The sequence below is a fragment of the Pithys albifrons genome, chromosome 3, assembly GCF_047495875.1.
Source record: "Pithys albifrons albifrons isolate INPA30051 chromosome 3, PitAlb_v1, whole genome shotgun sequence".
Lineage (NCBI taxonomy): Eukaryota > Metazoa > Chordata > Aves > Passeriformes > Thamnophilidae > Pithys > Pithys albifrons.
Window position 1 is genome coordinate 41,199,392 of NC_092460.1, and position 26,377 is coordinate 41,225,768.

The following is a 26,377-nucleotide window of genomic DNA, read 5'->3' on the forward strand; positions in this document are numbered from 1 at the left end:
ATGGTCCTGATGAACCCACATGGTGCCACAAAATAGCAGTTATCCTTCTTTGTTTACAAGCCACCCCATGTTGGGCATCAAGAAATGTCTTGGTTTAAGGGGAAAAAAACCAAAATGTTTACCCACAAGCAGGGGAGAGGCCTCCTCCACGATAATCACACCACTCTTTATCAAATTTAAGAAAAGGAATTTTAATACAAGAAGGATAACTGATATATATATATATATATATATATATATATATATATATGTAAACAGACTAGTGCAACCCACTTGCCCAACACCACACGAGAAAGAAAAAAAAAAACAAACAACAACAAAACCCAGCAGGTTTTCCTCCAGTAGGAAAATTATACTTAAGCAGTGCCAAATGTCACAGTCCGGCTGGCCGCGGAGTGAGTTCCCAGTAATTCCCAGTCCCTCTCCAGCAAGACAGACGAGTGATGAGCTCTCGGATGAACTCTGTGTCTCTTGTCCCAGATGAAGGAAAAAGAAAGCTGAAAATGGGGAACCACCACGTGTCCTGCAAAAGCACCTGCACATCTCTCTCTCTCCCGGGTCACTGCCCCGGCCGGGGCGGGCAGGCTGTGACGGTGCAGGTGGTGGTCTGTGCAGGCGGTGGTCAGACCGCAACAGAGGCCGGGATCCCAGATGCAGCCTCCCAGGAGAAACAGCAGCGGCGAGGAGAAAAAACCAGCGTCTCAGCCAGAAGCCCCAGCAGTAGCCAGCAGAGCAGCTTCCCTCCTCGGCCACCACCACTCCCGCGTTCTGCCGAGCTAAGAAAAAAGATGTCCCCAAAAAAACAAAAGAGACAAACCTGCCCCCATCCAAGTGATCAGCAGTTAACTACTTCTTTTGTTAACTGCTGGCATGGGCAGTTAGTGGCAGGGGAGAGAATTTACATAATGATCCCAAACTACAACTCACAGGCAAGAAATAAGAGTAAATAAGGTCTGAAAAACTAATGCTCAAAACGCTACACAAATGTAAATTAAACTTCCCTCCAATGTGAGGGAAATGAGATGCAGATGAAATAAACTGATCAACTTTTAAGCTCCCAGAAATAACAGAACTGGGTTAGAACATGTGATCTCAGTCCGGAGATGCAATCAGGTGCTCTTTAAGGTTCCTTCACACTCAAATCATTCTAGGATACTTTCCTCTCTAGAATCACCTTCTGTGGCTTCACTCATCTTTCATACAACAGGAAAAGTCATAAAATAACTCTTCCATCTTTAAGCTGTGCTTCATTGACTGAGATTCTGCTGTCTAGAGTGAACTGCTGCAGAAGGAAAGACCCCAGACATGATTCCCACTTCTCTGGGCAGTGCCATCTCCTACCAGGGACATTTCTGGCATTGCAGCAGGGGAAAGAAAGCCTGGCCAGGACAAGGTCTGTGTATCTGTGTCTCAACTACCTGTATTTTTCTCCTCCTCCTGTTTGCCATCAGTTCCCATGTAAGCAAACAGGCCACAGAGCTGGTGACAACAGATGAAGGGTAGGGAGTTACATCCTTGACAAATTGAGACTCTTGGCAATTTTGTTTTCCCTTGTAAAAACCTCAGTTCAGATTTTAGCTGCAGTTTACAGTGGTCACGATGAGCAGGTTAAAAAAGCTAAACAATGGCATTTGCTCCTCACTCCTCCAAATGGCAAGAATTTTTGAGTCAATGCAAGCCATGCCTGCAATTTTACAGGACATTTTCAAGGCATTAAATCCTGTCATCCTTCCAAGATATAGTGCACTGCATTTACAAATAGAAAATGTCATGCCCATTAAGTCACTTTCTTCTTAATCCTGAATAGCTTTTCACGACCCAAGCAGGGTTTGTAAGGTGGCTTTACACCAGAAATTGCAGCCTGCTGGGTACAGATCAAACAGAAAGTACAGTTTAGGTCATCCCATCTCTATATTGTTTTTTTTTCTGCAAAGGCAGCTAAAAATCTGCTGTTACCACCACTTCCTTGAGAATAGACCAGAAAAATGTCAATAATAAATGTTGTGTCAAGGATCCTTCAGACAAAGATTCCCTCTGGCAGGACAATTCACCATTTCCAAGGGTCAGCCTTCAATAAGCAGAACTAAGAGTTCTCCCACACCATGCCTATCGCTTTGACTTTCCAAGACCTCATCATTAGAGACTGGTTGTTCTTTTTAGTACCACAGACCAGCTGCTGACAAGCTTTGGTGCAATCTGCTGAGGACTCAAAACACACATTGCAAAAAACAAGAAGCAAAAAGGTTAACTATTTTCATAGAAATTAGCACCAGTTTTACAAAATTAAATGATGTCTTTGTGCTTTGGCAAAGTAACGGGCATCATTTTATTAGCAAAGAGCCTGGAAGTGTAAGCAAGATATTTGATTGAGGGCTGCTGGTGTTCCACAGACTCTCTGTTGGTGGATGTGCTGACTGAAGGGAAAAAGAAAACTAATAAAAATATGTAACACAGACCTTTATCACAAGGCAGTCTCAGGGCTTATAAAAAGGAACACTTCTGCCACCACACCTTTCCCAAGCAGAATAGTGTCAGAGCACTTGCTTTTCTGGGACCAGAGTTTGATTTCAGTTGAAGGCCAACAGTGTAAAATGAGCTCTAACAGGATTAATCCAGCTCCTTCTAGAGGAATTTACATCCTTCTTTTCTAGAACACCAAATTAGGTCACATCCCTTGCACGATTCCTCTTTAGAAGCTGCTGGCAGAGGAAAAGAAAGTATTTGACAGTTCAGCAAGAGATGTTTGCTGGGTCACTTACATGGCTTCTTACAGCATGCAGGACTCAAAAATACTAAGCTGAGAGTCTGTTATTACACAGCGACTTCATAAATATCATGAACTGGTGAATATTCCTTAGATTCTGTGTGAGAATTTTGAGTTCTGCAGTTTCCCCACAACGGAGTTTTGCAATCTTCACAGTTATCCTTCCCCCACCACTGGGATGCAGTGCACCAGGGTGGTTTGGTTGGGTTTTTTATAATTGAATTCAAGTTTTTCCCACGAAATTCCATCTTGAGCTGTCTCCCCTGAATTTCTGATTAGTCATAAAATATTAATAATTATTAAGCAGCAAGTTATACCTGTACAACAGTCCAGAACACTTTAGTGTACCTATTAAGCAGTTCATATGACACATCTGTCAATGTGAAGTTTGGAAATAAAACAAAAAGCAAACATAGTGAAAAAAAACAAACAGCAAAATTATTAAAATATTAATAAATTAAAAATATTAATTAAAAATTCTAATTATTGCCACAGGTGTATATTAATCTGATTTTTTTAAACATTTCCACGATTTCCAAAATTCAGCCGGTTAAATGTTTGGTTAGTGAGCCAGTAATACATTTTATTCCATGGCATCATCACTGTGACAAATTATGCTGAAGTTATTCCAAGGAGACACCTGACATGGCTCATATTTTTTTTAAATCACTGAGAAAATTCAGAAAATGTTTGTAGAGGTGAACCAGAAGAACTTGTTCCTATCAGAAGCTCTTATTCCTATTTATGTATGAGGATCACTTATATATTTCTTTGGATTACATACAATGAGTTCCACTGAATGTCTTTCAGATAAAGGTGAGGAATTCAACACGAACACTGTGCTGAAACAAAGCAAGAGGCAAAACTCAGCTGTGAACACTCAAGTACTGACAGCATTTATCTTTTATTACAACCACACAGTTCTTGAAAATACCATCAAATGCCATTTCAGGGCCATCATTCCCCAAGAAAGAGACATTCTAGTCCAGAATCTATTTAACCTAGTCCTTTGTGAGTAGGACACAGCTTTGCTCCACCAAATTCAGTGCTTGGAGGTCAAAGTGAGTGTAGAGGATACTCTGAAGATCTGTGGGAGCATGTTACTCAGTTGGTAAAACATTTCCTCAGAAATTGTCTGGAAAAAAACCCAAAACACACCCGTAAGCTTTGTCTTTTTGCTGTAGTTTGAAAGAATTAAGTCTCCCTCAACCTTGTTTCTTGGGATTTTGGAGAATTGCTGCTTTTCAGAAGACAACAAAGATTGTTTTCAAATGGGGTGTTCTAATTCTACTGAATTCAATTAAAAGATTGACAGAAGAACACTGCTTGTGTATTTATATGGCATATTTATTTCCAGTAGATTTCTTGTTCCAATAACTGATTATTTCTGCCTAATATAAGCAGGACATTGCTAATTGTTGTCTACAGGACTCCTGCTCTCTGAATTCCAGGACTAGATTCAAATTTGGTATTTATTTCTGGCTTCCTCCTTGCTCAGCAGCTTCCCACTTTGTCAAAAAATACATGTTATTTCTTTCCTAACATAACTCTGATTTTATGTCCAGTACTGCTTTTTACCTTTGGAAAACTTCCTGTTTCTGAAGCTCAGCTTGAACTCCAAATGAAACAATTTTAGAACCTTAATTACAATTAATTTCAAATGCCTGGAGTAATTCAGGGTTTTGTGGAAGCACGACGGATGTCATTGCAGCTTTTCAAGATGTTAGATGATATAATAATAAACACCTAAAGTTCTGTAATGCAAGGTTAGCCCATCTCCTCAGAGTAGCAGCAAGAAGCCTTTTTCAAAAGTGATGCACATTTGAGAAGCTGAACTTCTGAGTTTAAAATTTTAGATACTACTGGATATTCAAAAATATAAACCTTAATCCTGTTTTATAGGCAAGAAACCAAACCCACACTGGGTAATTTAAGCTCACCCAAAAAGAGCAGAATAGCAAACACATCAAAACTTGATCTACTGATGTGTAACTTCTTTTTCCAACATTCTCCTAGGCTAGATATGAATTTGGTTTAACCTACTTGTGGCACCAGGAATTGTACAGTCCGAGAAATTCCTCCATCCCACGAGGCCATTTCCATCATGAAACCTAAAAAACACAGCATTTATTCTATATATGTATTATCTATGCAATATTTCCCATTAATCACATCAGTGGCTTTTCTCACAGAAGTAAGGATGGGTGACAAATCCATCGGGAATTGCTAAAGGTCACACTGGGGAGAGGTTCCTCAAGTAGGTGGTAGAAAGGACACTACTAACATTTTAACTACTCTGAGTGGTTCAAGTAGTTAAGTGCAGCACAGGAAAATGCACAAAGTAATAACACCACCTGGAAAAACAGAAAACCACATTGAGTCATGTGGACTTTCCATCAAAGAGATGAATTAGTGTACTAACTGGTCTTGGAAAAAATGCAGGGAATTCTTATTGTTTGAAGCAATCAAAATACTAAAGGCACTGGAAATTACAGAATCATAGAACAGCCTGGGTTGAAAGGGACCTTAAAGTTAATCTCATTCTAAGTGTCTGAGACTACTTCCTGCAATGACAGCTACCGGTTTTAAAGCAAAAACTGAAGTGTGTGTTTTAACAAAGGATACATTTTCAAAAAACACCTTTTTTATATTTTGTAAAATACACAACCTGAGCTGAGTATTTGCCACCAAATGCAACACAAAGCAAAACCAAACTAAAGGATTCACCAACATACCTTTGACACACTTGAACACGAGCTCTGCCCTCTTCAAGCACCATGGAATGGTCATTTCCTAAAAATGAATCAATGAAAAGCCTCAGTGCACAATGGATCTAACCAACAAGGGGAGCAGGGAAATTATTAAAAGTAATACATTTTTGTTGCAGAACCTCATTTCCCCTGCAGCACTATGAGTTTTCCAGAGTTTTCTGGGCAAGTTTCTCTTCTTATAGAAGTCCATAAAAGCACTGCCCCTGCTATTTGGTAGGAGACCCCAGTCAGAATGACTTGATATATTTTTAAGCTGAGATGTTGAATAAAAATGTTTTTGACAGAAAAACACCTGATATCCAACTGATAAATGTCAGGCTCATGTTTCAGCTGGTCACAAAGAGTCTCCTTACCACATCTTAGCAGCATAAAGAGCTGGCTGGAGGGTCGGGCCCAGAGAGTGCTGGTGAACGGAACTGCATCCAGCTGGCGGTCAGTCACCAGTGGTGTACCCCAGGGGTCTGTGTTGGGTCCAGTCCCGTTTAACATCTTTATTGATGATTTAGATGAGGGGATTGAGTCCATCATCAGCAAATTTGCTGATGACACCAAGTTGGAAGGGAGTGTTGATCTGCTGGAAGGCAGGAGGGCTCTGCAGAGGGATCTGGATAGACTTGAGAGATGGGCTGATTCCAATGGGATGAAGTTCAATAAGGCCAAGTGCCAGTCCTGCACTTTGGCCACAACAACCCCCTGCAGCGCTAAAGGCTGGGCACAGAGTGGCTGAAGAGCAGCCAGGCAGAAAGGGACCTTGGAGTACTAATTGACAGGAAGCTCAACATGAGCCAACAGTGTGCCCAGGTGGCCAAGAAGGCCAATGGGATCCTGGCCTGTATCAAAAATAGCGTGGCTAGCAGGACCAGGGAAGTGATCCTTCCCCTGTACTCTGCGTTGGTGAGGCCACACCTTGAGTACTGTGTTCAGTTCTGGGCCCCTCAGTTCAGAAAGGATATTGAGGTGCTGGAGCGAGTCCAGAGAAGAGCAACAAGGCTGGGGAAGGGACTGGAGCACAAGACCTATGGGGAGAGGCTGAGGGAGCTGGGGTTGTTTAGCCTGGAGAAGAGGAGGCTCAGAGGTGACCTCATCACTCTCTAGTACTACCTGAAGGGAAGTTCTAGCCAGGTGGGGGCTGGTCTCTTCTCCCAGGCACTCAGCAATAGGACAAGGGGGCACAGCCTTAAGCTCTGCCAGGGGAAATTTAAGTTGGATATCAGAAAAAAATTCTTTCCAGAGAGAGTAATCAGGCATTGGAATGGGCTGCCCAGAGAGGTGGTGGATTCACCATCCCTAGTGATTTTTAAACACAGATTGGACGTGGCGCTGAGTGCCATGATCTGGTAAATGGACTAGAGTTGGACCAAGGGTTGGACTCGATGATCTTGGAGGTCTTTTCCAACCCAACTGATTCTATGATTCTATGATAATGAAGAATTCTATCTGTTCTTGATGATTTTTGTTAAGGGCTCTTGGCATACCCACAGCCTCCAGCAAAACCTTCTCTGTAATACTGGAACTGGGAGAAGCCCCTCTCCCCTAAAGCTGCATTTATGTAAACCACCAGAGTTTAAGACATGGCTTACAAGCATTGGACTAAAGAATTTCAATAATCTAGCACATTAAACATTCTTTGGCTGAATTTTCCTAGTCAGAGGCAGAATGACTCACTGTAAACACTTCTCAGAAAGCAAACAGCCTCTGTTTGTTCAGGAGTACCCTGTAACATGAAAATGAGCACTTTCTGGTCTGAACACAGGAATACAGATGTGGAAGCCAATTTATCTTTCAAGGTGCCTTTTCAAATGTAAGCTTTGCATAATTTTCTATTCATAAAGCCAGCCTTCATTTTGCAATGTCCAACACTGCAATTTTCCCTTATCAAAAGAGCTTAATTTCAGGATTAAAGAAAGTTATTTGAGAAGGAAGGTTATCTTGAATGCCACCTGATAACACTGAAGCAATAAAGTGAATGTGTGGCTGCATTAAACTACTGAAAACCAAAGTTCCTGCTTAGGTGAGAATATCTCCTGCCCTCCCCAAAATACACAGTATGTTAACAACACCATAAATTGGAATTATTATTATTGTTGGTTTTGTTGTTGTTGTTGTTGTAATGTAAATCACTGCATCAACAGTTACTGCTTTTAGGACATGTAACATCTTAACCAGAATAATGCTGTACAAGTTTTGAGGTTTTTTTAATTTCTAAGCTTTTTAGAAGAAATTTCTCAGCTTTTTAGGTGGTTATAACCCATCTGCCCATGTGTGTTTTCTGTCACAAGTAATGTAGGTGTTTATTGTTGGTTCTGATCACAGTTTTGGCTTGGGTAAAAAACAAGTGACTAAGAAGAAAAGTTCTCTCTGGGTAGCACCTTGTGCAATCAGGGATGGGAACTAAGCCTTAAAAGGATTGATTGAAACAGCAGGATATGACACTATTCCTTGGCCTGTTTTACAGGAATATGGATGTTAAATTCTGTGGGCGCTCAGGGAAATAACAGGTTGAATCCAGAATGTTGGTCCATGAAAGCCACAGAACTCAAAATGCTACAGTAACGATTCAACTCTAATCTACCTTGAAAAATGTAGGTCATGTTATCAGGATTTTTATCAGGATTATTGCCATATTACCAGGATTTTTCTCTATATGCAAACCAGGTAACAGCTGTGGAAATTATGCAGGACCAATCTGAAATACAATGCAGGATGTAGGAAGGAAAAAATGCAACCAGCCCATCTCTTATAGTGAGTTTTGGTTAATAGGCTTCAAGCAAGAGAAAAAGCCACCTCGCATTTTGGGTGTTGCTCACTAGCAGAGACTACACCTCACTTCCTTTTAGATTTTGTGAAATTAAGAATTTTTTCTACTCATTTAGGGGAAAAAAAAGGAAGAGGGGAGATCAGCTTAACTGATTAGAAAGTTATGCTGTAAATTATTTTATTTTCACTTAATTTGTGACAGGCTCACTACATGGGACTGCTGCTTCTATAAAGCTCAGGGTTTTTGCCTTTGCAGAACCATGCCATAATCGGGTAAGGAAAACATTCAAGTGCATAAATAAAGATTTCAACCCAAATTTCAATGGTTAATTTTGGTAAGTAAAGAATTCCCAAGATTTTTAATCAAAGCATAACTGTGCAAATCCTAAACACTGAATTGACAGCTGTACATTCAGGGGAGAAAACTCAGGGAGAAATATTTGAGGTTAATACACTCATCACTGATTTCTCTCTCTATGTAAACCATGTTCATAAATATTTGGTTACACTGCTTCTACTTTAAAAAAAAATAAACGCTTCTGTCTTAACTTCCAATAAGAGAAGCAACTGCCTGAGATCTCTGAAGTTTTGTTGCTGAGTGGGACAACAGCAATGACTCCTGTGTTGGAAGTCCCAAGGAGTTGTGTCAGCTCTGGCATTTTTAGCAATGACATTTCATTCCCTAGTTCATATTAGACTCTTAAATAAACAGTTCCTATCCCTGGAAGTGTTCCAGAACAGGTTGGATGGGGCTTGGAGCAACCTGGGCTAGTGGAAGGTGTCCCTGCCCATGACAGGAGGTTGGAATGAGATGAACTTTAAGGTCCCTTCCAGCCCAGGCAGTGATTCTGTGACCACCCCTGTGAGGTTATAACCTTCCAACCCTAAGAGAAGACCTTTGGGAAGGTACAGAGAACACTCTAATGAGTGCCTGTCAGGGTGAGCCATCTCTGCAGCTGGGCTCCTGGTTAACCACTTGACAAACATGTTTTTACGGAGGTTGGAAGTGCTCATCTAGAACTGGGGCCACTAAAGGCACCGAGTTCAGAGCAGCTTTCTGAAAAGTTTCATTATTCACTTCTCTTTCACCAAGAAGTCCCATATTTATGTGTTTCAAATGAGGTCAGCCAGTTGCAAAGCACTGCAATAAGCAGTGCTGCTAATGCAAGTCACACAAGGCAGTTTTGCCTAAACATGCACTTATCACAGGTCACCTTCTGCTCACTCTGCAAAGACTTGGAACTCCGTATCAAAGAGAAATTGTTCTACCAGGACCTTTTAGACAAGCAGATTATTCTTCACTTTCAAACACCTGAGCAACAATACACTCTCAAGGCATGAGGAACACTTGGCCTTGTCCTGTATTTGTATTTTAAAATACAGATATGCAAACAAAAGCTAAAACTAACAAGGTTTAAATAAAACAAAAAAAGAGAAGAAGAATATAGTCCAATGGCAACTTGATTAAGGAAAAGGTCACTAAATTTATGAAACACAGCAACTGGGTCCCATGAGTGACCCACACTACTGCATGCTGATTATCTGGATTTTTGCCCAAAAAAGGATCTTGATACAAGAGATGAAAAATTTCAGAAATAATACCATCTGTTCCTAAACCTCTGCTTCTCTGTATGGCAGTATATCCTTTAGAAGATTCATTACTGGACATTTTTACCTTTTACATAGTTTGCTTTATCATGAAAACTGACCCTGATCCTGGCAAAACAGGGGCCACTTCTATACTGTGCTCTGGTCAAATTCTGGCACAAAACCAGTCACTGTTAAAGGCAACCCACTGGTGAACCTTCATCTTGCTGTGAGTCAGGCACTTTCAGAGAAGGAAAGGCCATATTGAAATTAGAAGTGAAAAATCAAAGGATTACTTAAAAAACCCCTACAACAGACTACCGTTTCCAATTACACCCTTGAATGGATGGCAGCATTATCTTCTTTTTCTCATTTCTTTAAGTTTATAGACTTTCCACCTCTTAAGGATATGGTTGTGCTGTCTGTCCATCACTTCCCTCCTTGCCTTTCCACCTCCTTTTCTTCTCTGCTGGCGCCTTCTGAGCCAAGTGTGACAAAGAAAAGAGGCTGCCAATAGTTTTAAATTACTGTGGACTGTGACAAGGTACTGATGGAGAGACAAACTCTACACCAGAATCCCAATGAAGAAAAGAACACAGAACTCAGCACAGTAAGTGAGAACACAAAGAGCCTCAGCAATATGCTGCCTCTTGCCCAGCTGGCACCTGGTGGGGCTTATGAAAAATGGACAGAAATTAAGGATGATATTCATTAGACTGAAAATTTGGTTGCTGTTGTGTAAAGCTGAGGTGCTATAGAGTGGTGTTTAGGGGTACAGAACTCTCAGCTGAGCTTTGCTAGATCTGCAGCTCCTAAAACTTAGTTTTAAGGTTTAATAGCTAATGATTGGCCAAGAAGGCCAATGGGATCCTGTCCTGTATCAAAAATAGCGTGGCCAGCAGGACCAGGGAAGTGATCCTTCCCCTGTACTCTGCATTGGTGAGGCCACACCTTGAGTGTTGTGTTCAGTTCTGGGCCCCTCAGTTCAGGAAAGATATTGAGGGGCTGGAGCGGGTCCAGAGAAGAGCAACAAGGCTGAGAAAGGGACTGGAACACAGGTCCTACGGGGACAGGCTGAAGGAGCTGGGGTGGTTTAGCCTGGAGAAGAGGAGGCTCAGGGGAGACCTTACCACTCTCTACTACTCCCTGAAAGGATGTTGTAGCCAGGTAGGGATTAGTCTCTTCTCTCAGGCACTCAGCAATAGGACAAGAGGACAGGGGCTTAAGCTCTGCCAGGGGAAGTTTAGGTTGGATATCAAGAAGAAGTTCTTTCCAGAGAGAGTGGTCAGGCATTGGAATGGCCTGCCCAGGGAGGTGGTGGATTCTCCGACCCTGGAGGTTTTTAAGGTGAGACTGGAAGTGGCACTGAGTGCCATGATCTAGCAATGAAAGTGGGGTTGGATTAGATGATCTCAGAGGTGTCTTCCAACCCAACTGATTCTATGATTCTATGATAATTAAAATTGGTGATCTGGATTCACTAGTGTATCAGCAGCTTTGAAGGTACAGTTTCTAAGCAAGAGGTGTTGCCACAAGACTCTATCTTTCATTAATACTTGTACAACTGTGCAAGGAGCTGGATGCAAGTAAAGTGTCCAAAATGAAGGGTGGGAATAAAAGCTCCACATGATACAGCTGGCTGAAATGTTCCTGGTTGATCAGTTCCTTCCCTTGGGTCACCACACAGCTCCAAGTGCCACCAGAATGGTGTGGCAGACACATGTGACTGAGATAAACCATCCCTGAGATAAACCATCCCTGCTTGGCTTAAACCAGCCCTTTGCAAAAATCACTTTAAGGGTATAAAACCAACCCAAAGCTTTACATTCACTTACTTCTGACATTTCATGGACCAGCAGGAGGGGAATGCTGATGGTGGTGATGTCGTGTGTGCAGCAGACTTTGAGGATGTTCCTGAGCCCCATGATGGCAGGATCCCGAGCGGTCACACTGACAGACCTCACGTTGTCATCCACACACAGGTGAAAGGCAACATGGATTTCAGACAGGTTGGAGTGGCGTGTGATGTAGAATTCCCCTGCAGGAGAATACAAACTGAGGCATCATGGTGGTGGATCTGCACTGAAATCCAGCTGTCAGGCAATGGAAGGATGGGGTCACTCATGATAAAAGGTAAATATAAATGAGAAGGAGCAAGGCCTGATTCCGAAACCCCCTCCCCAAGTTTTAGGCCTGTTTGCTCAATCTTTATCACTAACTGTGTTCTGTTCTCTTTACCAGGACTTGGTTATCACTGAGTGCATTGTACCGTAAACCAGAGGTGATAAATCAGGTAGTGGTAGACACATGAACAGAGCAAAATGGTAAAGATCCAATACTTTGTAGCATTAGAGCCAAGGTTTTACAAGTTTGACAGGTCATGTCACTGAACAAAGAAAAGGTAGAAGTCCAACAGTGATGAAGACACTTCAAGACCACCCCGAGGGATGAAGTCAAGAGACCACCACCCAAATTCGAAGCCAAAAGGAAAGCTCCACCCAAGATTTCATCCAGTCATTAATATGGAAATTGAAGGTGTGAACTATGAACTTAAGACTATAAATAGTTTATGTCACCCAAACAAGTTAGGCAAGTTTTTGCCCAGTATGAACTGGCTTGCCTCCAACGTTGTCAATAAATACCTTGCTACTATTAGAATACAAAACTTTCTCTTAGCAGTTATTTTTTGTGGCATTTCTTGTATCACAAATATACAGCAGAGATGTGAACACATACAGAAGGAGATTTTAAAAAAGGGTTAGAAACCAACTGATCTAAAATCTCCGGGTATATCACTGCTTTACATTTATCCTGCCCTAATTTCTTGCTTTGATGGGTTTCACTGGCATCATGTATATCATGTGGTGTAGTAACACAGCAGTGCCAGCACAGGCGGATATGGTCTATATATAGCACCAAAGAGCAAAACAAACCCAGAGGAGGTGTAACACTCAAAATACACCATGCAAGCACTGAATTGCAGACAGATGTGGGAGGAGGAAATACCAAAAATGGATGGGTTCAAATAAAGGATGTGGAAAAAGATAGTGGGTTATGTAACAACTGAGATACGGTACTGGAAGACAAAGGTATCAGTGATTTATCTGGCATCTGTATTTAAAGGCATCTGTATTTAAAATAAGTCATAGCACTGGGAAGATGAGTTGCAGAGATGTTTGCAAACAACTATGTATTCACCTTCAAACCCCACAGCAGCTTTCCTTACTCAACATCACAATATAGATACTTTCTCTAAGAGGAACAGATTTGTCCATTCTCCAAATCAAAAAAATACATCCTAAAATGCTTTCCTATATCCTAACAGTAATGTACATATAGTTATTTTCAAAAATAAAACTAGCTGCTGGCATTTAAGTTTCACCTTTTCCCCAAGATGCTCACAGATATTTTATTTTCCCCCTGAAATTCTGAAAAGAAATTTCAGGCAAAGAGAAGTGATTTGCCCCATGTCACATGACGCAGTGGCAAAGCTGGGAATAGAAACCAGATGTCCTGACACCCAGTTCTCTGCCTTAGCCACAAGAACATCCTTCTCCTCTGATTGAGGTCAACTTGGGTTTAGTTTATAATTTATGCTCCGAATCTAGAGCTAAAAGTGTGCCTGTATAAAACACAATTTGCTTCAGGAAAGGGGGTAACTGCAACACAACTCACCTGGCAAAATATTGGACTGGTTTCGTTCAATAATCTTTAATTTTTCCTCATTCCCACTGCTTTTTCTTTCTGTATATAAACACACAGCACAAATATTAAACATATGCTCTGTTAGTTATACTTTGGCATGAAAGTTTAACATACTGAGAAGATATTTGGCTTGAATTTTTACTCTGAAGTCCCTCAAAAGAAGGGGGATGGATGGACAGAAGTGGTTTTGTTGTCTTCAACACACACCAAATTGAATCCTACATCAAATCATTGACTTTCTTACTCAGCCATTCTATGGTAACTCTTCATTTGGACAAAGCGGAGCACAATTTCTTAGACGTGAGCTAAACTTTTCAAATTGCACCCACAACTAGGTAGTAGCTTGCTAGCACTCTTTAAATAATGTAACAAATTAGAACAAATTTGTTCCTAATAATTCACACAAATCTGGAGCCCAGGCACTCAGAAATAGGACAAGGGGGCATGGGCTCAAGCTCTGCCAGGGGAAATTGAAGTTGGAGACCAGAAAAAAATTCTTTCCAGAGAGAGTAATCAGGCATTGGAATGGCCTGCCCAGAGAGGTGGTAGATTTCCCATCCCTGGAGGTTTTTAAACTGAGATTGGCCGTGGCACTGAGTGCCATGATGTGGTAAAGGGACTGGGGCTGGACCAAGGGTTGGACTTGATGATCTCAGAGGTCTTTTCCAACCCAATCAATTCTATGATTCTCTGATTCTATGACATAAAAACAGCTTTCACTGTTTCCCCCAAGACTACAGCAATATGCAGGTTCCCAAGAAAACCTGTTTTTCTTTGAATTTGTGCATGTTACTGACATATTCAAATCACCTAAGTAGCTCTTTGCAAGAGAAACATGGTTTTGGGATGTGCAAACTCCACGTGGTCATAACATTTCACAGCCATTTGTAAATAAAACTGCAAAGGAAACCATTGACTGAAAAGCACACACATTCAGTCTATTTGTTGTTCAGCTTTTAGCATTCACTTTAAAGGAAGAACAGAAAGTCATAACTCCTTTTATAAGATTTATAATTAAATAGAAATAAAAAATAAACACAGATAAAGTCTCTGTTGCTACAGGCAGTTTAAACTGCAGAGGAAAACAGGATGGCCTGATACACTTCTCATACTGTTAAAACCTAAGGACTTGTATGTTTTTTAAAAAAATTCTATGTGTTATGGCAGCAAAGGAGAGAATTTCATCATGCAGAAGTCACCTCCACCTGACCACTGTTCTATTTCAAGGAGAGTAATTTTGGTTGTCACTGCCCATGGTGTCTTTTGGACTTACTGCTGCGCTGTGCTCTGGCCTGAAGTACAACCTTCTGGACAATTTCAAGCTGTTCTTGGATTCCAGGAAAATGGAAATCCGTGCATTCTTGGCAAACAGTTGCAAAATCTAGGGGGAAAAAAAAGGATTAAAATCCACGTCATAAGATTACATAATTCTACTCCAGTGTTCCAAGCAATGCCAGCAACAAAGTGAAGCTCTACCCTGCTGTACTCCCTTCCAATTCCTAAAAAAAATTATGGGAGAAACAAAGCATTAAATGCTTGGGAAAATAAAAAGAAAAACAACATCTTTGAGTGGTGCTGCTCTTCAAAAAAAACCAGCCAGAGCAAAAAAACCCTCCCTCAAAATAACAGCAATAGTATGAGCTTTAAATGTAATGCTGCTTTAAAAATGATGACTTGTTTCTAACAGTCTTTCAAGCTGTGATATTTTATTAAAACATACATAATAGGTATTTCCTGCAGCAACAATTCCATTTTGTTTTGGAAAATGAGAGCTATTAATGATATTCATGAACAGTGTAACTGGAAAGCTGGAATTATGGTTCTTTCCTTTTAGTTCTGAAAACACAGATCTTGAAAGCCAAAGAAAAGTGTCATCAGCTGAAAAGAGCTGTGAGTTCCTTTTCCTGATAAGAAGGTATCATGTCAGACTTGGAAATATTATAATGATAATTAGGAAAAAAAATTAAGAAAACTAGATTTATTGAGGATTATGTTTTGTAGATTGTGATATGGTCCCATATTTTGCCCCTTTACTGTGGCTGCAAGATCTACTTGGTGGCTTGCACATACAATTTTGTGTTTAACGGTATTACTTAAATGTCTGTTTTACCACCTAAAATTTGGCATAAAAAGAGATCTTTTCTTTTTGTCATTAATTTAAGTATTTAAGCAGTTAAAAAAGTAACTGCAACTAAGTATGAAATAATACCGTTATAATTAAACAGCTTGGAATAAATAACCAACACAAATGAAACTGCAATTTTTACTTTTCTCTCCTTCTTCCTACAAGCCTGATTCCAGTTTCCAGGGAATATCAACCACAAAAGCATATTTTTTATGGCATGCTGGAATAACGACAAGCAATGGTTCCAGTAAATAAAAAGTCATTCCAAGTGTGAATATTTCAGTATTAAACTTCAAGGCCAAGGTGGGAAGGTCAGTAATGTGATTAACAAGAAAGTCTCAGTGATCAAAACTAGAACAGGAACAAATACATGTTCAATTGGTTAAAACACCGTCATCAGAGTGTCCAGTTCCTCAAAAGACATGCACTTAAATGGCTACAAATTCAGCTTTCCATACTAGACCTGGAAGTAACATTCTTATTGTTCATTTTTAATGGAATTCACACTATCAAAAGCAAAGGGTATTTTTATACATAGAATGGAATCACACTACCAAAAACACAAGTATTTTTATACATTTATCACTCTAAAGTCTTACTACACTTCCTTTTCATTTTTGCAAACAGGTTTCAGCGTGCTAGTCTGATATTAAAGAGTTGGAAGTCCCTATAATAAGTCAGTCTGAGGCAGCAAAATCCACAATGAAGTGTCCTCTCCAACCTATTCCTTACTCAAACACAAAATTTAGGGAAAAGACCAGAGGGATAACAGCACAACACTGTCCCACATACTTATCCATTCCTCTTTTTGCATTTGTTACCCTTTTGCAAGGCCATGTCCAAACCACTAAAATTAAATTTTCCATTAGGGTCTCCAATAAATTCGAATTTTACAAGGACTATCTTTTGTGAGAGAAGACAGGAGGATTTGAAATGGCTCACCTCTTTTGATTCCACTGTATGAACTGATCCTGTTGTCTACCAGCAAAACCAGGCCACAGAGGGAAGTTGAATAGAGAGACATTGCAGTCTGAAGCCTGTGGAGCTTCACCCCACTGCGGTGGTTGCGCTTGTGCTTGCAGAAATCCAGCATGTCAGCCCTTAGCAGCCTCAGGTTGTGCATGGTCTTCAGCTGAGCTCCTGGACACAAGACATAGAGGAAAACACAAAACTCAGAACTGTGATTAAAATGCAAGGCATCAAAGTGGTCCCCTAAGTTTTGTTGAAAAGATCTGTAAGGGAGCCATAATAATTAACCAACAACACTCAGAGTTCTTAACTCTATGTTCAGTTTTACAGATCATAGAATCATAGAAACAGTTGGATTGGAAGAGACCTCCGAGATCATCAAGTCCAACCCTTGATCCAACCACACTTTGATTGCTAGATCATGGCACTCACTGCCATGTCCAGTCTCACGTTAAAACCCTCCAGGGTTGGAGAATCCACCACGTCTCTGGGCAGGCCATTCCAATGCCTGACCACTCTCTCGGGAAAGAACTTCTTCCTGATACTAAACCTAAACCTCCCCTGGCAGAGCTTAAGCCCGTGCCCTCTTGTCCTACTGCTGGTTGCCTGAGAGAAGAGACTAATCCCCACCTGTCTACAACATCCTTTCAGGTAGTTGTAGAGAGTGATAAGGTCTCCCCTGAGCCTCCTCTTCTTCAGGCTAAACAACCCCAGCTCCCTCAGCCTCTCCCCATAGGACTTGTGCTCCAGTCCCTTCACCAGCCTTATTGCTCTTCTCTGGACCTGCTCCGGTACCTCAATATCTTTCCTGAACTGGAATTTGAATACAAAGATTAAAAACACAGTGTTTTCACATGCTGTCACATAGCAATGCTTGTTCATGCCTGAAATGAGCCTTGTTGCCTATTACAGAATCATTTAGGTGGGAAAAGACCTCCAAGACCATCAAATCCTTTGACAGATTACCATCTTGTGCCCCAGTCCAGAGCACTGAGTGCCACATCCAGTCGTTCCTTGGACACCTCCAGGGATGGTGACTCCACCACCTCACTGGGCAGCCCCTTGTAATGCCTGACCACCCTTTCAAAGAAGAAATTCTTCATGTCCAGCCTGAATCTCCCCTGGCACAGCTTGAGGCCATTTCCTGGAGCTGGATCCCCACCTGACTGCACATCCTGTCAGGAATTGCCAAGAGTGAGAAGGTCACCCCTGAGCCACCTTTTCTCCAGGCTGAGCCCCACCAGCTCCCTCAGCTGCTCCTCACAGGACTGACTCTCCAGGTACCTATCTCAGGACACATGCTGAATTCAATACATCAATCTCATTATATTGGAGATGAATTTGCCCAAAAGTCCATCCCTGGCACAGGTGTATTGCCATCATTAATTAAATAACAGATTTTAAGGATATATTTTGCCTCATTTTCTCTTTAGAGGAGGAGTGTGTCAGAAATCATGCCCCAGTGGCCTTCCAGGACAAATATCCATTTAATAAAAAACTTTCCTATTATTTATAGAAAATATTTTCATAATACTCTTAATGTGCACTATGAATTCACAGAATATTAGGGAGATTTCAAAGGAGAGCTATTTCCTTAACCACTACATACTATTGCACAAAGAATAATTGAAGCAGGTGATCTCAAGCAGTGCCTTTAGAAGGTGACTGTGCTATTGTTTATCACACCACACCTGTATTTTCACTTGTATTACCACAGTCTCCTCTCACATTTGGACAGTAAAACCTTCTCACTCTTTGTCACACACCCCCTCCATGTTCAACTGCAGAGTGCAAAGTAACATCAGCAGCAGGACAGTAATAAATCCTGTCACGTTATCAAACCCAAAATTTGCTCCTAAATGCTGTTTTTCCACAGCAGCTACTGCAGGAAGTGCTGGGGAACATGTCTCAGGAGTGCCATGGAGCAGAATTTGGGAGTTAGGCAGAGTTCCCACTTGGGAACAGGCTGCCTGGGATGTGTGGAGGACAGAATGCTTCCCATCACTGCAAGAACATCCTTACCCACCCTTTGGGGAGCAGCTGAAAGAAGCTGCCTCCAAATTTCTTGGGCAAGAAAGGCAAATGAGAAAAGGGGGAGAGGGAGCTGATCTCAGTGGAGAGGAGCTCAGCCACGTTCCCAAGGGAACACAGTTCATCATAGAATATGTGCTCTCATCACTTATTATTACAACCTCATTGGGCAATAAAGATACAGAGCACAAAAGTGATGAATGAGGAGTTTACTCCACTTACCTAAGTGAATAGTAAAGCTTTCTTCTAAGAGCCTTTGCTCTTCATAAATTCTTCCATTTCCTTCTACAGATTCTCTCAGTTGACTGGGCTGAACCTTAATTTCATCACTAAAATAATGAGAAACATACTTAGAAGTGTATCCTAATTTTTGTTCAAGACCAACAATTCTGTGAAAGTTATCCAAAGTTTTGGCTCATTTTTAAAACATTCCAAGACTGAGAAATAAAAATAAGTCACAATACCTAGTTATAACATAAAAGAATGTAGTAACAAAAGGGGGAAAAAATTATTTCTTCTCAGCCTATTTACAACAGCCAAAATCCTCTTTATGAAGTTAGTAGATATAGCATTTCTTTTTTTCTCCCCGCACAAAACAGGAGGTTAAAAAAAGCCTTATCACATGTTCCACAGTGTTCACACTACCAGAAAAAAATTCAGATTAGCAGTTTTAATTTTTTCCCTAAATTCAACTGCTTGGTAGGGAGTGGTATATGAAAGAACGTGAACATCTCCCTAGTTTGTTTCTGCATCAATGAAATGTTTCTGTTTTCAAAGTGCCTCATTCACAAAGGTGTTTTATAAGCATTGCAAGAGCCAAGTGATGAGAGAGAACTGAAATATACCATTGATAAATATATATAGACACACACAAGCAATACAGTAATCCATAAAGATGTATCTCTCTCTTTTATGTCTACACACATTTCTCACATTTCTCTCTCTAGAACCTTCGACTCACACGTTTCTCTCTCTCTTTATCCTCCTAGTTGACCTATTGCAGACTTCCTGTGCAATAATTTCACATGTATTTCGGACCCATATTTTTTCAAACTCAACACAAGCAGAGGGATCCCACTTTCTGCCAGTGTATGTGAGTTCAATGATTAAAATACCAAAATACCATCAGTTCAAACCTATTATAAACCCTCAAGATTATGAAGCTGAGACATCCTCACTGTCTCTCTGGAACTCCAGCATTCCAGTTCTAGCTTTCAGCTCCAAGCAGTCTCGCCCTGGTCTTATTTTACAGCAGTAGAAGGTCAGAACTTTGGAAGAGGTTGACACTGAGAAGTATGAACAACATTTGCAATTTCCTTATCATTAGAGCCTCATGGAAATAATCAGAGACAACATGGAAATTCTGTGGAAAAATATTTGAGGATTGAGCTTAGAGCCTGAGCAGTCTGCAGGGATGATTTACCTGGTCCCTGGATTAGACTGAGCTCAAACTGCTTGTGAGTTTGAAGTTCTAGAACATTCTGGGACTAAGCTGAGAACTGCTCAAGGCTTTCACTCTGCAGAAAGCTGTGAGACAGCTAAACATACAGCACCACCTTCTAATATATTTCCCCCCTTCTCTCTCTTTTCTCATGTTTTACAAACTCAGTTTCCTTATCCCAAAAGGAAACACTTATGGGAAAGTAAAGAAGTGTTTCCTGAATTATGATTCATTCCTGTCTCCTAATCCCTGGCATCCATTTTGTTCAAAGGTGTTGTTTCCCATCAATTCCTTCCTGCATCCACCATCAGACTGGCTCTTCTACCAACATGAGGCATAAGAAAGCATTAAGTTTTACTCCTGTTTTCCTATTAGTAGCAAAGGTACTACTAATAAAGACTAAGGATCCCTCCCCAACTTAACAAATTCTAATTTCCTCAACCAGAAAGCTTTTCATTCAGCTCTCTCCACTAGTGCTCACACTAAAAATGTCACATTTTTTTAGCTTTTCAGTGAGGTACACATAGAAAAAAAAAGAGGCTTATTAATTCCAAATGTGTGACACTGTTACCATTATTATGGCATTAAGTTACTGTTATTCTACAAAACACCCTTAAATGGTAACAGAAAGCCTTGTGAAACAGTGTAAAGACAGACATAGGAAATAAAGGCAAAATAAGAGGAAATGCCATTCAGGTAAAGTAGTATGTCCGTACTGAAAAGTAACAGCATTACACAATGAGAAAACTCCTAAAAATATAAATATTTAATTATGGTGTTTATTTGTCTTTTATTTGCTTTGATTATTGTATTTAAATGATTATATAGATATTATAATAATCCTAACAAATAGGATTATACTATCCTACCCAAAAGATTACATAAATGCAAGTCCTTGGAACTATTACAGTTGGAAGTAAGGATCACAGAGGAATTAAATACCTGATTGAGCTGTTGTTTGGATTCTTTAGGTCCTGGTGAAGCTTTATCACCCATTCCTGATATTCCTGCTTCTGGATAGCAGTAGTTTGTTTTAATTCATTGGCCCATTTGTTCTCCAAATCCTGACAAGACAACAGTGATAGTTTGAGTGGTTTGGGGTTTCTTTTTAAGACATTTATGTGCATGACATGTTCTGCTTCACTGGACCTCAGTTTACCTGCTGAGACTCAAAATGCTGAGCTGCTAAGGAATTCACATCCTGGTCAGTCAGGGATTTCCCAAGCTCCTGCATCACCTTTTCCATTTCAGCTCCTTGTCTGAAAGGGATGCAAACACAGACTTCAGAAAGCTGGCAGAAGAACATCCTTTGTTGTGCCAGAGTTACTGGTAGAATGGACAGTTGTGTCAGTCCCAGATTTAGCAATGAATATCCACAAAATAAATTAGATTTAAGGGTCAGGGATTCCAAGGTGGCTCCTGTGTCAACAGAACACCACCTAAGTTCATCTGGGGCACTTTCAGCTGCCATCAGCATAGAGATTTTCTTGGTTATTACAAATATAACTGATAAATTCCAGCAGAGTCAATACATAGTTATATCACACCTGAGCTCTAAAACATTACTGCTCCTTCACACTTGAGAAGAGGCAATAAGCAGCAAAAAGGTTTGCTAACACATTACTGGCAACATTTATCCCCAAATTAGAAATATATACAATTCAGTTTCAAAGAACCCACATGAACAGATGTGCATTGGACTACATGATCTTAAACATACACAGTTCAAGAGGAGTATTGCCCCTAAGAAGGTGAAAACAAACACACCTGCTTGGAGTATTCTGGCACAAAAAGAAAAACCCACATTGTATGTGTTCCCTCTTGTGGACAAAAAAAGTCACCTGCAGCTATCCAAGCTTATTCCAGAACTCGGGATTCAAGGTCAACACTTTGTGACTTACAGTTGCCTCGAGGCTTTTGCTTATCTTTTCACAGTCTTTATTTTCCATATGACTTAAGCCCTTTACCACTTCAAAGGTGGTTACAACAATGGACATTGAGGGGCTGGAGCAGGTCCAGAGAAGAGCAACAAGGCTGGTGAAGGGACTGGAGCACAAGTCCTATGGGGAGAGGCTGAGGGAGCTGAGGGTGTTTAGCCTGGAGAAGAGGAGGCTCAGAGGTGACCTCAGCACTGTCTAGAACTACCTGAAGGGAAGTTCTGGCCAGGTGGGGGTTGGTCTCTTCTCCCAGGCACTCAGAAATAGGACAAGGGGGCACAGGCTCAAGCTCTGCCAGGGGAAATTGAAGTTGGAGACCAGAAAAAAATTCTTTCCAGAGAGAGTAATCAGGCATTGGAATGGCCTGCCCAGAGAGGGGTGGATTCCCCATCCCTAAGGGTTTTTAAACTGAGATTGGCCGTGGCACTGAGTGCCATGATCTGGTAAAGGGACTGGAGCTGGTCCAAGGGTTGGACTTGATGATCTTGGAGGTCTTTTCCAACCCAATCGATTCTATGATTCCATAATTCTAAATCAAAACTTATATTCTCCTCAATCACTGAAAATAGTAAGAGCTAAGGCCATCAAAATAATGTAAGACAGCTGATCCTAATGAACTATGGAATCATGGAAAGGTTTGGGTTGGAAGGGACCTGAAAGATCATTTGATTCCAACTCCCTGCCATGGGCAGGGACACCTTCCACTATCCCAGGTTGCTCAGAACCCCATCCAGCCTGGCCTTGGACACTTCCAAGGATGGGGCAGCCACAGCTTCTCTGGGCAACCTGTGCCAGGGCTTCACCACCTTCCAGGAAGGAATTTCCTCCTAATATCCAATCTAACCCTAAATCCATGAGTGTGAAGCCACTGTCCCTTGTCCTGTCACTGTGTGGAGGTGTACTTAATGTTTACACATACAAGCTGACAGTTGTCCTAAAAGTTTATACACCCAGTGACCTGCAATAAGAGAGAAGAAAACAAAAAATACAAAAAAATACCTTTCCCTTAGTTTTTTCAGTTCCACATCCCTCTCACTTATTAATTCCGAGATGCTAACAAAGTAATTGTGTTCCAGGTTTAGCAGCATTTCAGAAGCTGGTGAATGTATCAGATCATGATAAACATCTGCAAAATCTTCATCCCAGCTGGTTTCTTCAGGTTTGGCATGTTCTAACGTTGTCTGAAAATTTTAAAGAGATTTTAAAGCACATGGTACCTTTTGGGACATATAAGGATCCCTCACAATGGTGGGAACAAAACCAAGTGGACACATACACTGCCTTTACCCTACACAAATCATCTTTCCTAATTTAAGCTTTCTATATTCTACTTTATCTTTACATTTTCTCTTTTCCCATGTTCTTTCTCATTCAAAGCAACTGAAGGCAGAGTCATTAAGGTTTGGACTACACTGAGAAACTGGGAATTTTCACACAACACCATCTTGAAAAGAACAGAAATGCCCACAAGTACTTGCAAGGGATGGATTTTAGATAAGGCCCCAAACACCAGCTGTGCCAACAAAAATGCTTTATTAATAAGGATGACTAAGCTCTGATGTCACTAACACTGATTTAAGAAAAGCTATTTTTATTGAACAAAGAATGGCCCAAAGCTACCAGTTTCGCAAGCTCTTTATGGAATTTTTCACAACACTTTTCTATATTCCATGACAAGCAAACTCAATTCTTACAAACTTTTCCTCACATACTGAAGTTTTTATCAATCTATTTTTGTTTTCAATAGGACCCCTCCAGTTCTTTCACATTCCACTATTTTGAAGATCACATGCAAACTGGAAACCTTATTCCAGCTAAAGCCTCACCATTCCTAAATAATGTAAAACAGTCACATGAACTCAAAAAATGAGCTGAAAACTCTCCCTCAACTATACACTTTATAGCCTTCACTGCTATTACTGAGATTCAGGAATATCATTTTAATTTAATTTAAAAATACCACTCTTGCCTTAATTCTAAAGCGGTGTAACCCTTATGTCTATTTTTGTTTGAATATCAGCTGTTAAATGAACCCTTTACCCCCTTATCTTGTATCTTTTGACTCTTAATTCAGGAAAAACCTGACCAAGAACTTGTGGCATGAGGACTTAACACTACAAAAAAAAACAACGTAAGAATTAACCAGTAAAAGTGAATTTCAGTGTAATTTTGCACCTTCACAGCTGTGATTCTGTCTGTACCCCCACACACACCCTCACAAAGCAAGTCCTGAATATTAACTTTCCAGCTTTAATCTTACCTCTTTATAAGCTTTAGCCCAAGTGTCTGCCAGCTGGTTGATGTCTACCTTTCCTGATTTCAGTGCTTCCAGAGCCACTTCAGCTTCTCTGTCATAATCTTTTATAGTCTCCTCTTCTATAAACTCATTCAGGGATTGTTTCAGGTCTGCATAACAAGAAGAGAATGGTCCATCAGAAAATGAATGAGTAGAAGTATCAGTAATCATCCAAGAAATATAAATCATGTTTTTCTGAAAACCTTTTCCTTGGCCACCTTGTTAGCACTGATAGTGATTTTCTTTGCGGTTTTGCTGTATAAAAAACAATTTTTTTTAACACTGTTCTAGTAAAATACCTTTCTTTTGGTTTCTTTAAGCCGGTTGTAAGACAATTGTGGACAAGGATATGTGATATTGATTTAAGAAATGGATTCATACCATTTTCCACAAAGCATGGCAGGCTGTGGAGAACCATTAGACGTCCGTGCAAATGACTGATATTCTCTTGTACAGGGAATTTGAGAGGCACAGTAAGCACAAAATGTTCATTTGCAGCATTGAATTTGTACACATAGTCTCTTTCCCTAGTGTAAGTCCTTCCTTTATTAGGCTTCATCTTCTGGAGTTGATTTCCTGCACTAGAAATGAAGATAACAAGAGTTACATCCTTGTAAAATCCCAAGTAAAAAAATGCTAACTAAAAACATGGCTTTGTTAATAATTAATAGTTTCTGTCAAGACAATTTAAACACCTGCTTTTTCATAGAGACAACTTCAACACCCATACAGCTGTAACTGAGGCATAAATCCCAATTTCCAAAACACCAAATGCTTCTAAACTGTATTTGTATTTCTAAAATATATCACTACATCAATTGGGGTCATTACTCTTAGAAATTACAGCACAAGTCTCCTGACTTCAAGGCAGAACCAGGACAGATGGGAACCCTCAAAAATGCAAAACTAACTGAAACACTTTAACTTCTGCCAGGGATGCCTGAAAATCTGAAATGCACAAAGGTTTTATTTCCTCTTTTGTGCAGGTGGCACAGGGGGAGTGGAGAGGATGTTTGCAGTAATTTTTAAGAGTTTATTTTGTCATTTTTGGTTAAAAAAAAAGAAAAAAATCAACCAAACAGAAGAAATGCATGAGAGCAAATAAAAGGATGGGAGCACATATCTGTGTCAGTAATTTTATCTTCCTCTCGGGCTCCTCCGCTCAGTCACATCCCTTTTTTTTGGACATTACCTGCAAAGTGGGACACATTGAATGAGCTGAGACCTCCCCAGTGCTGAATTAACCCCCGGTCAAGGGGAAAGACAAAAGAAGGAAAAAAAGGTGTATTTTCCACTGCAAATTTCACCGGGATCAACTTTTGGGGGTTTGGGGCTTTCCTGATGGGTTTTCCCGCCAACAAACCCACGTGTTGGAAACAGGTGAGACGAGTCGGTTGCTAAAACAAATCTCTCAGTGCCGTCGCCAGGAGGTGTCCCGGGGCGGGATCCACAGGGAAACACCAGGAATCACAACCCTGACACAGGCGGAGGAGGAGGAGGTGGAGGGTGGGACAAACCCCGCTGCCCAAACCGGCACCTCCTGCTCAGGGGAGAAAAAAGCGGGACCAAAACCGGCAGCGGGAAGGCATGGCCCACGGGATCCTACTCCCCTTTTCCCGGGATAACCGCAGGACTGGGACCGCATCCCTGAATCATCATTCCTGCATCCCCATCCCTGTGGGCTCAGCTGGCCCAGGCTGGGATCCTACCCCCCTTTTCCCGGGATAACCGCAAGGTTGGGACCGCATCCCTGTATTCCCATCCCTGTATGCCCATCCCTGCATCCCCATCCCTAAGGGCTCACCTGGCCCAGGCTGGGATCCCACTCCCCTTTTCCCGGAATAACCGCATCCCTGTATCCCCATCCCTGCATCCCCATCCCTGCATTCCCACCTCTGCGGGCTCACCTGCCCGGGCCGGGTAACGCGGCCGCCGAGGGAGGCGGTGAGTGCGGATGTTCCTACCTCCCTCCTCGTCATCGCAGCTTCGCGTCC

The 26,377-nt window shown here is 41.1% G+C and overlaps 1 protein-coding gene across 3 annotated transcripts; it reads right to left on the minus strand.

Moving 5' to 3' along the window:
• Window positions 1–263: 263 nt before the first annotated feature.
• On the minus strand, window positions 264–26,377 carry FERRY3 (FERRY endosomal RAB5 effector complex subunit 3). Of its 3 annotated transcripts, none has more exons than XM_071551476.1 (14): window positions 26,277–26,377; window positions 24,765–24,964; window positions 24,348–24,493; window positions 23,087–23,268; window positions 21,310–21,409; window positions 21,093–21,214; window positions 18,932–19,038; window positions 16,652–16,849; window positions 14,858–14,965; window positions 13,555–13,623; window positions 11,715–11,917; window positions 5,500–5,557; window positions 4,808–4,875; window positions 264–3,899 (listed from the first exon to the last, which is right to left on the minus strand). In XM_071551476.1, exons 1-14 carry the CDS (start codon window positions 26,360–26,362, stop codon window positions 3,807–3,809), a joined length of 1,740 nt encoding a protein of 579 aa, XP_071407577.1. In that variant the 5' UTR covers window positions 26,363–26,377; the 3' UTR covers window positions 264–3,806. The 3 variants fall into 3 exon arrangements, with proteins under 3 accessions (XP_071407577.1, XP_071407579.1, XP_071407578.1); XM_071551478.1 differs by having other exon boundaries at window positions 26,291–26,361; XM_071551477.1 differs by lacking the exon at window positions 26,277–26,377 and adding an exon at window positions 26,188–26,208.

Coding starts and splice junctions, on each gene's coding strand:
- FERRY3 (XM_071551476.1), bottom strand. CDS start 26,362: ATGACGAGGAGGGAGGTAGGAACATCCGCACTCACCGCCTCCCTCGGC. Junction 19,039..21,092: donor CCAAACAACAGCTCAATCAG/GTATTTAATTCC, acceptor TCATTATTTTAG/TGATGAAATTAAGGTTCAGC. Junction 5,558..11,714: donor TGGTCCATGAAATGTCAGAA/GTAAGTGAATGT, acceptor ATTCATTTTTAG/GAAATGACCATTCCATGGTG.